Consider the following 14,236-nt stretch of genomic DNA (forward strand, 5'->3'; position numbering starts at 1 on the left):
ACTGTTATATTCATTATTTCATAATATCATTATTTTTAAGAAGTGATCCCATGCCTAAAGCACTTCAATCATTCTGATGAACATTTCACAAGTGCATCAAATTTAACATTTTCAATCAAACTTTCTGTAATACTATTAGGACTAGCAAATTTTTCTTCCTTATAACTTCTTCCAATTTTTGAAATTGAACGTTGATTCCTTTGCTGAACGAAAGATTCCTATAATGAAATATTAAAAGCTGAAAACAACATAAATTAAATTTACAAATTTCTTCTATTACATCAAAGTGAATTTTTTTTTTTTTTTGCAATTCACTTAAATATTATTTCATTTCATTAATACAACATTTAGTTGCAATTTTTTGTATGGTCTAAATGTTGTTTATATTAGATATCGAGACTCTTCAAAATGCCTCACTGTGACAATTGATAAATTTAAAAGCCATAGCCTTTTAAAACGAAATTATTTGTTTTAATGAAACATTTCTTTTATGCAATAATCAATAGTATCTCGATTCATCGGCTTTTTTTCTAATTTTAATATTGGACTTATTTTGACTTAGAAATAGCAATAAAGATATTGGCTTTCCTTTCTTCAAATTTAATTTGAAGAAAATGATTTAAGCATGGGAATTAAATTTTAATCAAACTTTTGCAATAAAGCAGTTACAATATTTTAAATACGTATCGTAGCCTTAAGTCTATTTTACTGAAGTAAAGTTGTACAAAAATGATACCTCAGTTTATTATCACTTCGAAAATCTCAAAAGTTGGGATCAATTATAAAGTTATTAAATAGCTTATTGAATATTAAAAGAGCGGTTTAAAACTGTTTGTTTTAATTTTACTCACTACTTTTTTTTCTTTTTATATTTTATTTCCATTGGAACGAATGTTAATTTTAATGAAAGATATTCGTTATCATTTTTAAAAATATTACATATTCATAAATGATTATTATAATGATCAAAATTATTAACCTGTGCAGTTTGATTTGAAAGTTTATTCCATAATTGATTTGTTAACTCATTGAGTCCAAGTGCTTTCATTCGTTTATAATTACGATTAACAATACACGGACACAAAAGAGCTGCACAAATCCGTCGAAATTTACGACCAAATATAGAATAAATAAAAATATTTGAAGCACTGAAATTAGGAAAAATGTTGGAGGAATTTTATTTTTGAAAAAAAAAAAAATCAATTGAATAAAACAGTGCTTGTTAGGAAATGCTTAGTTTAACCATTTTCAATTATTTTATCTAAAAAATAAAATGGTACTCTAGTTAATGAGACGAAATGGTTTGACAAACATTGTTTGCATCTTTAGATATCAATCAAAATATGAGACTAAATTAAATATATTCCCAAAAGATAAGTTACACTAATGAAAAAAGGATAAAGTGACAAACCTATTGACGCATACTAATAAATTTCCAATAGGTAAACGTAAGCGAAAGAATTGGGAATATTCGGCAAAGAATGCTTCAATAATGTGATTTATACCAGCCGTTAAATTACAAGCAATAAATGTTAAAATCATTACAAAAGCCATAAGTGTACAATGTCGTTCTTTTTCATCCAGATTTGCGGTACGACTCATTAAAGAGCGACGGATACGGTATGCTTGTTGTACTGATCGGATAACGATAACGTTTAAAACAATCATTGTTGTCCAAGGAATGATTATCAATAGTAACAAATAACCATATGTATTGTATAAAACAATATAAAGGCCGTTGGTACGTAATGGCGTTGGAGCTAAACGGCCACATTCATCTAATGTTAATTCGAACAGTGATGGTAATTTGTAAACAAATGATACTGTTGCTATCACTGATAAAACCAATTTGGCACGTGATGTTGAACACCACACGCGGGTTTGCAGTGGATATTTTACAGCTAAGTATCTGAAAGTTACACATTTTTCTCATATTTAACGTTATTTTCAAATTGAATAATTTAATTATACTCATCTAGAAATTAATAATGGGCAATTTTCCCAACTTTCTAACCTCTAGATCAAAATATCAGTTTTGAAATTCTTAGTCAGTATAAATGAAAAAAAGCTCACTTTCAACTAGCAATAGCCTTTGTGTAATAAGACAAAAAAAGTAAGCCAATAATTTAAAAAACTTTCAATTATTCAGTTATACGAAATTGTCCTTCATTAATGCAAATAAAAAAGTAAAAAATAATCATTGAATATTGCTAACAAAATTTTACCGATCAACAGTGATAGCTACACATGTCCATACTGATGAGGTTTGTGCTGCAAGGGATATTGGATAACTGACAAGTGTCGTCTTCCAAAAAAATTCACACACTGCACCTTGTTGCTAAAATTTCAAAATTTTACCGATTAAATTTATTTAAATTTAAAAGATTGCATATATATGACCAAATAAAACTAATACTTCATTTTTCATTTCAGTAACGATAACAATTTCTGTAATTTATTAATTTGAGTGATGGGAAGACGTATCACATGTGCTGTTAGCGTAATTACATATCTATTGTTAAGCTTAGTTGAGAATGATGTACTTCTACGAGTATCATCTCGAGATATGCATGCTAGCATATGAAATATTAATATTGATGATCATTAAAATAACAGCAACAAATAACAATGATACGATGAAATATTTTGTTTTTGTCTAGGAGATATAGTTAGTACTGAAAGAAGTAGTAGTAAATGCAAAAGTTTCAGTTTCAAATTTCATGCAAAACAAAATTTTCAACGAAAAAGAGCAGTTGTTCATAGCACTTTTTACATATGCTTATTAAAAATTTCATATTTTCATAATATAATAAATGAAAAATTTTCGTGATTAGTCTTTGTAAGAAATTGGAAATTTCAAGTGGAAAATACAAAAAAAAAAAAAAAAAAAAGAAAAAAAATTGACCACTCAAATCATTCTCTATCAATACTCCATTGATCTATGATCATGAAATATACTTCCAATATAATAGTATTTCCTTGTCAATTAATGATAATATTTGTTTGTTTTTTTCAAGTCAAATAGAACTAAATCTCAAAATAATTTCGATTTTGATCAATGTATAAGGAACGTACGATTGTGTTTCCATTTTACTAAATGTAAAATTTATTCATGCTTTGATTGTCAACCTAAACTAGCTTCATTTTTATCATTTCATTTTGAAAATATGTTTCATGCTAGAACACTAATAAAGCAATCTGTAATAATCATTAATACTTTTTTAAATTCGTCTCCTCATTTTTATCAATAGTAAAATATAATAGATATGTATAATCTGCTACTATCAAAAAATAATTTAATATTACTTTTTTTTATTTTTGACGATGCTATAAGTAAAAAAAAAAAAAAAAAAAAACAGATTTACATTCTGGAAAAAACAGAGGTTTAAATTTTGCTGAAAAAGCTTGCAATACTAATTGTTAAATTTATTGGTCAGATCAATTTTTTCATACAAAGATGAGTTAAGGTGATTTTAACAAGCAAATAAGCTTTATCATTCGCAAATTATTACTTAAATTTTAACTCTCATCTATGAGTTATGGTATAGGAAATACGAGAATATAAGCGTATGGTATAATTATCAAAGTTATTATGGAAAATTGGTCACCCTACTATCTAGGCAATATGATTAATGTTCAGATTAATCTTCTTTTTTGTTGCTAAATTTTTCATAATAGCATTATTGATCAAAAGAGAAAGTAATAAAAGAAAAGAGTAATAAAGTAACAATAAATTGTTTAATAGTCAAATTACTGTGCATATATGATCAAAAATGATAAAATTACCATTTGATATTTCGTTCTACTATTGTTGGAAAATTTTATTTTCTTTTACCTCCTGCAACACATTCTTTTCAATCTTATGAAAGGGAACTATTCTTATTGAAATATAAAAGCATAAGCTTTAAGAGAATGAAGAGAAATGCAACATTTCTGTTTCAATGATTTAAGCAAGTAATTGGCTTGTCTAGGTTAAGAAATTATTATGAAAGATTGAGCAATTATTTCGTTTGATTTGATTAAGGTATGCTAATAATTGTAACTTCATTAAGTTATATCGATTATTTAATGATTGATTCTTGTTGAGAAGCACTTTTAAACATCTAACAATTTCTCTCGTATATTTATCTTAGTGAAAACTTTTTCTTTTATAATTTTTCCACTTACTGACAAAATCTTTTTCATATTTGTATGTTATTTTTCGCTTATATATGCAAATTATTTATCACAGTTAATGGTTTAATCATCCACATTTAAGATTTTCTATTGGATAGACGAATTGGTTTAAATGGAATCGAAGGCTAAAATCTCATTAATTCTGAAAGAACACCGAAAGTAAAACATATAAGTGATCTACATGAACACATGAATATTTCTCCTTTTTTTTTTAATCAATTTTTTCTTTAGTATGTTAAAAAAAAAGCAATGATCAATAAAGTAAACAACTTCTTCTGTTTCTCATCATTTCAAGATTCTTATTATATTTGGTAATATTTTAATTATCACAATAGTAACACTAATGTTATTGGAGACTCACATATTATATATAGTTAAACTACAAAATTATATAAAAAGCTATAAAAATTTGCACATATATAAATAAACAAACAAATATACGTTTATATAGTTTGAATGAATTTCGATGATTAATTAAAGTATTGATCATGGCTTATGATGATTAAAAATTCAGAAATTGCTTAAAGCTAGATAGTTGAGGTATTTCAAACGTTCCAGTAAACTCATTAAGTATTATTGAAAAGGAATAGCGGTAAATAAATAGCGCTGTCAGAACATGCCTGGGATGCTCAGTGTACTTTTAAGGGAAATGATTCGCAGCAGAAAAGAATGAAAGAAATTTTCTAAAAATTGATCTTACATTGTGGTCTTTTTTTTTTTTTTTTTTTCTTTTTAATTCTAAATAAAAATTCAAAATAGTTTACCATCTTCAAATATTTTTTTACCAATACTTTCTTCCAGTACCACTAGTACTTGTATTTAGCTAATTCAAATTTGAATCAGTGCTGATCATATTAATCAAAGTTATGAATTAAACAGTTTGTGATATGTCCAAAAATTATAAAATTCATTCCGATAGTTCATCTTAAGTGTTGTTTTCATGATAATTTTGCTCCGTGTTTATAGGCTGATGAACATCAAAATGATTCCTAATGGTGATGAAGGCGGATATTTTGAATTTTAGATTAGCCAAATAATTATGTAAATTTTGATTTCAACATTAATTTCAAGAGGAAATTTCTTCATTTATTATATCTATTGAGTAATAATTAATTATAAGTTTTGCTGACAAATTTACTCAAATTTATTTGCTTGTCTGCATCAAGTCATATAATAATAATTCTCTACATGACAAAAGCCTATATTGCAACTAACGATGTTTGATTTACGTCATTGCGTGTGCTACTTGCAGATCGTGTTTTCAATATTGTAAGCGTTGCGAGGTGATTCACTATGAAAAATATAACAAATAAAAGTTGTATCGAACAGTAGGCACATATTTGATCTATTGTTAAGTCATGCAAAGTGATGTGAAAATTGTGTTATTGCGAAAAAGTAAATCAATCTGCATGCCTTTAAGGATTATTTATGCAATTTGTTGATAGTACAAACTTTCTCGGCACTTTTTTTTAGTATATTCAAAACGCTTTCACAGATTTTTTTTTCTAATTAAGTATTTAATGCTTAGTAAGAAACTAATTTAAAAAAAAAAAATGACTTACGTTATTTTGCAAACAGATCTGCATAGGAGGATAAATAAGAAGTGATACAAGTAAAAGAATTAAGTCGAAAAATGATAAACCAGCCAGATAAATGTTTAATGAAGAGCGCATTTGTGGACGAGTGAATATGATGACACATACGGAGGCAGCAAATACACCAGCCGTACAAACAAGTGGTAATACGGTGGTATAAATGATATGCTGAGCGAAATCAACAAGATTATCAGTTCTTTGGGAATCACGGGATTGTGACATATGGCATCCTGAATGATGATTATAATCCATCGATAAGGACAATAATGATAATGATGATGATGATAATAGTGATAACAGTGTTTGGTTTAGTTAAGAACCTATTGTTTTGATCCATTTGATTAAGAACTAATAGACGGCATATGATTTAGCACTGACCATTTGGCCTTGAGGAATGATTGTTAGAGTCCTTTCCTGACTAAGTAAGTCCTATTATTTCCATTCGTCCTATTTCATCCATCCATTCATTTTGTTCCACCACACCCCTTTTACCCTTTTCATTGCCCCACCCAAACTTCAACGTCTGTCACCAGTACTTACTCACCACATGTCGTCTCGTCCACCTGAACTAAAAATAGCTCTTCTAAGATGTATGCATTATTGCTTTAGTAAGGTCAAACATTGATAGATGATACTTTTGTTGTCATCCATAATTATTCTTTTGTTACAATAATATAATGGAACTTTACAACAGTTAGAATGATATCATTGATAAGAGATTGATAGGACTATTGTAATGATACAATAAAGTAGAAACAATATAGAATTACTATGACGAATTTAATTACAATTAAATCGAAACAGAAAAGACTGAAATGAATAAATTCAAGACAAACAATCAGGTAAAAGATAAATGAAGCGTAACAGGAGATAATTGAAAAAAAAAAAAAAAAAAGTGAGAAAGGGAAGAAATTAAAAATTAAGAATAAAAAAAAGAGAAGAAAATGAGAAAGAAACATCGACAATGTTAAGACTTTTTAAGTCAATGTAGTCACTTGACATTTGCCAGAGAAGCAAATGCATTTTGGAGTAGCATTTGGATGATGAAAATCTAAAAGGACGAAGGTGACGAAATATATCAAAATAATCAGATTGGTGCTTTCCATAGCTAAGAAAAGTGGATCTTTTTTTTATTTGTGCTTTCCATAGCTAAGGAAAGTGAGAAAAGTGGATCTTTTTTTTTTTTTTTTATAAGATTAGTTCCGAAATTTATGACGTTGCCTTTCAAATGGATTTTTTTTTTTATTCCATGATTTTATTTGAATTTCTAAGCTACCAATTTTATAAGTTTTTTATCGACAAATACAACATTCGTCAAAACATTTCCTCTTTTTACATTCAGAATGTGATTGATATAACTTAACTAATTTATATTGTACTTGTGAATTATCAATAAACTTTTCTATAAACATTACTTTAACTGTTTACTTAAATATGAACAGATAAATAAGGAGATAAAATTTGAGGAAGGTAAAACTTCCTCAAAGAAAAGCTTCCTCAAAAATGCTTCCTTTTGAAAATTGTAATTAATTTTAAAAAGTTAGTAGTTTTTGAATAACAATTTGATTTATCTTTTTTTCTCAATATCATCAGTGATTTGTTAAGAAAGTAAAAAGTTGCATCATCATCTTAAAACATGTTTTCGATTTGTTACAACGTTTGTCATGAGGATTTCTTTAACATCAATACTTTAAATCAGTTTAAAAATTCCAAGTTTTTAGAAATCATTTAACAACTGCTACAATGGTTTTATATTGAAAAGCAATCATAATTTTCAATTGTTATTGTTAGCAATGGAACATAGCGTTGTATTTGAATAGAAAAAGAAAAGGAGGAAGTAGCTAAAATTGTGCTTAATTTACGAAATCAAATAAAGTTTAAGTGATTTACGACATTCTTTTCGCTTATATAACAAAATAGTGAAATAGTAAGAGCAGTAAGTAGTAGCAGGTAGTAGTACTGGCAAATTCAAATGTTATGATCAATAACTGTAAAAGAACAATAATTGATAACAGCATATTTTAATAATAATTTAAAAAAAAAAAAAAAATTGCTAGCAAAATCATGCTTGATGCACTAAATTTGAATTAAAACAAGCAGTACTAATTGTTGCATTGTTGAATTTTAGTGAATGGTGATTGGAAAAGATTTTGAGTATTTTGAATAATTGAAACAATTGGAATTTTTACTATCATTGTCAAGTTTGATAATTGAATCAATAAGGAATTTTTCATTAAAAAATTAGATTCGACCTACCATTTTCTTTTCTTTTTTTCTAACTATTATTATTAAACTAAATCAAGTAAATAAGCTTTTAAAGATAATGAAGTTTTTACAGATATTAGCGAAATCTGATTCTTGCTAAATATTCACTGTTATCTGGTTGCAAAACTGCTAATATCATATTTCGTAGTAGAAAAAAGCAATTCAATATCTTTGTATAATTAATATAAACTCTGTCCCAATCTGATAAAAAGATTTGTAAGTTTATGAGCAAAACAGAAAATAAGCGAAAATTCGATTTCATTATTTTCATACTGCTGAGGAAAACATAAAAAGATTTATAAGTCCTCCTCGACACTCCGATATATTTTATTCCTTCCGAAAAGTCAGGAAAATAAGCACTTCATCATAAAGAAGTGTCTTCTTCAAAATTTTGCACATTTCAAAATATATGGGTACGTCAAATTTTTTTACACAAGACGAATAGTTTTAAATGCTTTTAATGATTCCCAGTGAAACATTTCGCATGTAACGTAAAAGTTCATATCTTGAAATTTAATTTTAAAATAACAAAAAGCTCTTTGATTATATTCTATTACAGTGATGAGAATTTTCTGCATTATGTTTAAACACTTGTAGGGAAAATATGATAAACCAAAGCGAAAGCACTGAATATAATTTATGAGCCTGGTAATAAATGATATCACAGTGATAAAGCATATAAAATTGACTGCCGCAATAAGCAATAATATGTTCATATATTATACCAGTCAGTGTCATATTCTTGCCATTGGGATTTAAAAATCTAATTTTAACCATTATTTATAACAATATATCCATTTTAAATCTCTCGTTTTTTATTACTATGTAGAGTGAAGCGCCTATTATTAGTCTTTAATTTCGTGTTTATCTTTTTCCCAGCACTTTCCCGCTATCCTAGGCGCTTTCTCATTATTAGCATCCAAACTTTATCAGCTCTGTTTCAATAATCTAAAAAAAAAAAAAAAAAAAAAAAAAGAAACCAGTGATACAAAATTTGAATCAATGTGAAAAGCATATGTGAACAATTTGAAAATTGCAGGTATAATATTATCTCATAAATTTTCTCTTTAACATCATCTTAGGCATGATTTATGAATTTGATAATAATAGTTCAAGAGAAAAAACACTAATTAATTCCAATTTGTTCGTTTAATAGCCATAATAATTCGTTTCCGAAGATTCAGTGTGTAGCGATGAGAATTGCATATACATCAGTGAAAAATAATAATTTAAAGGAGATTTAAATTTAAAGGAATTAAATTGCAAGTCGAATAGCTATTATAATATAATCAATTATAACAATCACTTCATACAATATCACGATATATTATTATTTCTCATTTACCATAATCAATATAATTTTTTAATGAGGAATTAATTAATTCAATCACATACTGATCTAAACAATTAACAATTTTTCATCCCTATTTTAGCAACTTTCTGAAATACAGTGAATGTATGTATGCATGTTTATCTATGTCTGTATATGTGTGTGTGTGTGTTTCTAAATGTATTAATGGTGTGGTGGTCGACAATGTTTAATTCCCGTTTCGTTTCATCGTTCGGTCTTATTCCATTCCCAGTTGACATTGATTATTTCAACGGCTTGGTTGCTTTTTGCCATGTAATTTCAAAAATACCACTCCGATTTGCTCATAATGTCAGCATTTCCTGAACTATTGCTGTCATCGTTGTTGTTATTGTTATTGTTATTGTTTACACTGCAGCATTAAACTATGATCAAGTATTACTGATATGATTGTTATTAATGATATGTAGAAGAAGCAACATGAAGTTTTTAGTAATAAATTATTTTAAAAATTTTATGCTTACTATTATTTGTAATTAATCATTTCAGATAATCGTATAATTTAGTGTAGCTGCATTCCATCGTAACTATTTCATATTTATTATATTTAAAATTTTCCGGATTAAAATCTTGGACATTAAATAATACAAGTATAGTGATGGTGCTAAATGATTGTAACAGAACACATTTATGATCAAATTTAATCATGCGAAGTTGCGTGTTCTGTGGAAAACTTGCCTGCAGCGTGTAAAAAGCAATCCTATCATGTGATGCCTGTCATGGTGAGAGCTTTGCTTAATTCATACTTTTTTAACTTCTTTTTTTCTTCATTGTAAATTTCTTTTTAAAATGTTACCATACCGATATTTACCGATGGAACAAATTTATCCTGTTATTACGTCTTAAATATATGTGCATGTACAATACGCTTTTCCCTTTTTTTTTTTTTTTACCAGGAACAATCCTAGCAATAATTAAGTGTAAGAAATGAGGAAAATTTTGAATTTTTTTTTCCTTATTTCTTACAAAATTTCCCTATTCTATTATGGTAATGATTATTATTACTTTTAATTATCATTTCAAATAAATTGATGAATAGACGTTGATACATTCAGAAAAAATTTCTCCATTAAATTTTGCTTTTCAGATTTCTGTATTAATTTCACTGCTTATTCCAATTGTTTTATATAAAGGCGAATACTGTGGTGAGAATAAAATACCATTTGGAATTGAAGTTCATCCAAATGCTCAACCATTGTTGCACTGTTCTCGTCCATCTTGCTTTGAACGTCGATATGCGGTCCGTTTCATTTTCTTTAATTCCAATTTTTACTTAGTATTGGAATAATTTGTTGATCCATCCAATTTTTCCTCTACAAGTAAAAAGTATTGATGAATCTGTTGCAGTCACATACGGCGATTTGTTTAAAAAAAAAAAAAGAAAAAAAATTGTGAAAATCTTCGATAATACAAAGTGCTCAGAAAAAAATCTCAAATTAATCAACAAGCTTATTTTGAAGTGCTAAAAAAGTATTTCAATGTTGATTTTTCTTTTTTCTAGAATTTGCAAAAAAAAAAAAATGATAGTTTTAAATGTTTTTTAGGATTGTGATGATCGCGCACAGCGTAAATCTTGTGAATCAAATGATAGCTGGGTTGGAGGCTTTGAAAAGGGTTACGGGAATCATCAACCGTTTGTTTTTTATCTTGTCTGTTCATACGATCTAATCTTTTTTCAAGTTAAATTGCATTTCAATTTAGATTCAAATACAGTAGCTTTAGGATGGTATCAATGATCGATTTTGAAGAGCTAAGAAGTTAGGTTCATTTAAAATTTGAAGAAATTGTGACCTTCATTAAATAGTCCTTTTTTTAAAAAAAGAAAGATAAAAAAGTAGAAATTTAGATTGTATGTGCAGTGTTGTACGTTTGAAGGCCTAGCCGATCATTCCAGTCCGCTTTATCATACAATTATTAAGCCTGGACAGTATTTCGAAGGTGAGGAGCAAGTTGAGGAAGAAACTGATACGGTTATCTCATTCGATGTTATTACAGATTTCAAGATGATTCGCTCAACTAATTTATCGTAAGTCAATTTATAGATTAAATTGTATAATCCCTAGCTTATATCTGACCAGAAAAACATTGTATGGAAACACTGAAACATTGAAAAAGTTGAAATATTCACATTATAATTTGCTAATCTGAGGTACTATATTGCAGGATTTTTTACGAAATGGCAGTACGACGTTTGCGATGCTATGAGTTACCTCCCGTAGACAGGATTAAACGTACAAGACGTTGGCCGTAATATCTTAATTGGATATTAATTTAATCCTTAAATTACATTTATTTTTTAAATTATCATTTACAGTAACAGAAAGTATGAACGAAATATTTGTTGTCCAAACCTGACGATTTACTCAATCAATTGTGATATCAACGATTTATATTAATAAGTACTAAATTCATTTTAGGAGAATGTGAACTTAAAAATCAACCTTTTTCAAGTGGTTTTATGTTTTAAGACATATTAAGCATTCAATAAATAACGGATATTAAATGCTTCAATTTAATTAATTTGAATAAAATGATAAGCTATCATATACCATTACATATAATAAATGTCCTCGAACTAACGATACATATGTACAAATATATTTCAAGTTTCAAGTGGTGAATGTTGAAGTTGAATCCAAAATGTCTATCGCACACGAAGCTAATGCTCTTATATTATTTTCTAGGTCCTTTTAAAATTTATAAATTGAGATTTTTTGGTGATTAAACAATTCGATGTGAACAGATATTCTTCTTATGATTGATTGGTGGAGTTTAAGAAACTTGCTCCTTGCAAATCAAATCACGCTATCTGTTTGAGCGATTGCATTGTTGTGGTGATCGTTGCAAAAGACAAGAATGAATGAAGAAAAAGATCACATGAGAATATGTAATGATTTCTTTAAAATTTATTCTAAAACAGGCTTTCTATTTTTAAAACAATGAGAGGTATTAGTAATTGAAAAACTCCGAAATAAAAAAATATATGTTGTAGACAGCGGCATTCTTTGAACAAGAACACAACATTTCGATTTCTATTTTGATGTCGCTTACTATCAAATTCATTTGCAAATTACACAGTTCAAATATGACTGGATTGTTACTCATTTAACAATATCAATCTTTGAACAGTAATTGTTGTCGACATTCAAAAAAAAAAATGCAATACAATACATTTGATATCAAATTTTCTGATGTAATTGTAAGAAATAACAATTTTACACAGTTGAAATTTTAACAATAACGAAATTTCCTTCAATTATAACAACATATTCTAAGGATGTTTACTTCAGCATGAATAATAATCCCTCAAAAAATACAAAACCATTAATTGTGATTCTTCAAATTCTATTCCGCTTTGAGTAATTGTTGGATGAAATAAATAAACGACACTTCTAATCGCTTGCAATATTATAAACAGCAAAATTTATGAAGTTTCATATATAAATAACGTCATTAATCGAGTAACAATAAAAAAAGAATTTCTGAAATCTAGTTATTTTTTCTTTTTATGTAGCAATTTTGTTGCAATAGTTTCACTTTTGATTTGCATCTCTATGACTACAAAAATATTAGCCATGATAGTCGAATAGATTGAAATAAACTTAGGAATTAACTTGATAAATTTAGTAGTATTTTTTGCTGATATCATGTAAATTATCGCTTTAGTCTTTCGTAAGAAGTAAAAATTAAAATGAATATTTTTCTTTTTCTCACAAATAAAGAGCAAATTTTAGTTGGGAAACAAAAAAAAGTGGTAAGACGACACTTTGCTTGCCTCATATTCATTAACACTTTGAAAAAGGATTCATTAACATCTGTTTATTAATCTCTTGATATGCCAATAAATGATTTATCAGAGTTGTTCATATTAACCAGCTTATTAAATTTTAGAATATATGGTAAAATAGTATTAAACAGTATCTGAAGACTTTTTCAACGTATCATATGCAACAGTTTGATTACAAAATATGGATACACTCCATTTAAGCAGACAAAAACTGATGAATGCCTAAGTTTGTCTTAAATAGGTGAAAGGGATATTTATTTGTATGCGATTGCTCTCTATCCTTCTAAACATTTTAAATTATCATTAGTTGAATTTGTACCCATTAAAAAACTACTTGACACAATCGAACCTCAGTTCCTAGTTGCAAGATATTTTATATGTCAGATAAGGCAATAGCTGATAACTTGTTAAAAATTATTTACATTTTCAACCATTAGATTTAATTCATCCATTAATTACGCTATCAATATCTCAATTCTTTTGGTTTCAAACAACTAATATCTAATAGTAATATCTCTCTTTCTTTCACTCTAAAGTAGCTTATCAAAACCTTATAAAAACATATTCAATTGTATCGAAATATAACTTAAAATACCACAGATATAATAAAGCAATTTCATAGATTATTTCATTTGTATTGATTTAGCATAGTAGTTAACATTTTGCATATAAAATTTCCTGCAACTTTTTTTTTTTTTTTTTCTTCATTAATTCATAAATATGAAAAGATCATTTTTAAAGATAATTTTAATTTGCTTTTTCATAATGACTATTTGTTCGATTTAATACTTGAAAGATAATTTGATTATTTATTGCACCAATCATTACATTTATTTTTGCTAAAAAAGTTGTACACTACTTTTCATGAAAATTGAATTTCAGTTACGCATGTTGAAATTAGCTCCAAACTACCGTCATATGTGATAGATGAAGAATAAGTCAAAGAGATAATTGTGTTTTTGAAAAGCACACTGTTATATCAGAATCGTTGGTACATTTAATGCTATGTGCCACTTTGCATGAAGTAGATTTATTTAATTCATC

At 27.2% G+C, this 14,236-nt stretch overlaps 2 protein-coding genes across 2 annotated transcripts; one reads left to right on the forward strand and one right to left on the reverse strand.

The window, feature by feature from the left end:
• Nucleotides 1–68: 68 nt before the first annotated feature.
• On the reverse strand, nt 69–5,993 carry Bma-frpr-8 (G-protein coupled receptor, putative; the record flags this gene model as incomplete). The annotated part of the gene is made up of 5 exons (XM_043073398.1): nt 69–218; nt 980–1,148; nt 1,412–1,909; nt 2,226–2,338; nt 5,739–5,993. 5 exons carry the CDS (start codon nt 5,991–5,993, stop codon nt 69–71), a joined length of 1,185 nt encoding a protein of 394 aa, XP_042929332.1.
• A 4,122-nt stretch (nt 5,994–10,115) lies between these two features.
• Nucleotides 10,116–11,656, forward strand: Bm3920 (warthog protein WRT-5, putative; the record flags this gene model as incomplete). Its single annotated transcript, XM_043073399.1, has 5 exons — nt 10,116–10,127; nt 10,493–10,645; nt 10,950–11,038; nt 11,252–11,431; nt 11,569–11,656. The coding sequence occupies 5 exons, from the start codon at nt 10,116–10,118 to the stop codon at nt 11,654–11,656; spliced, it is 522 nt and encodes a 173-aa protein (XP_042929333.1).
• Between the last annotated feature and the right edge of the window lie 2,580 nt (nt 11,657–14,236).

The sequence above is a fragment of the Brugia malayi genome, assembly GCF_000002995.4.
Source record: "Brugia malayi strain FR3 genome assembly, contig: Bm_v4_ChrX_scaffold_001, whole genome shotgun sequence".
Classification (NCBI taxonomy): domain Eukaryota; kingdom Metazoa; phylum Nematoda; class Chromadorea; order Rhabditida; family Onchocercidae; genus Brugia; species Brugia malayi.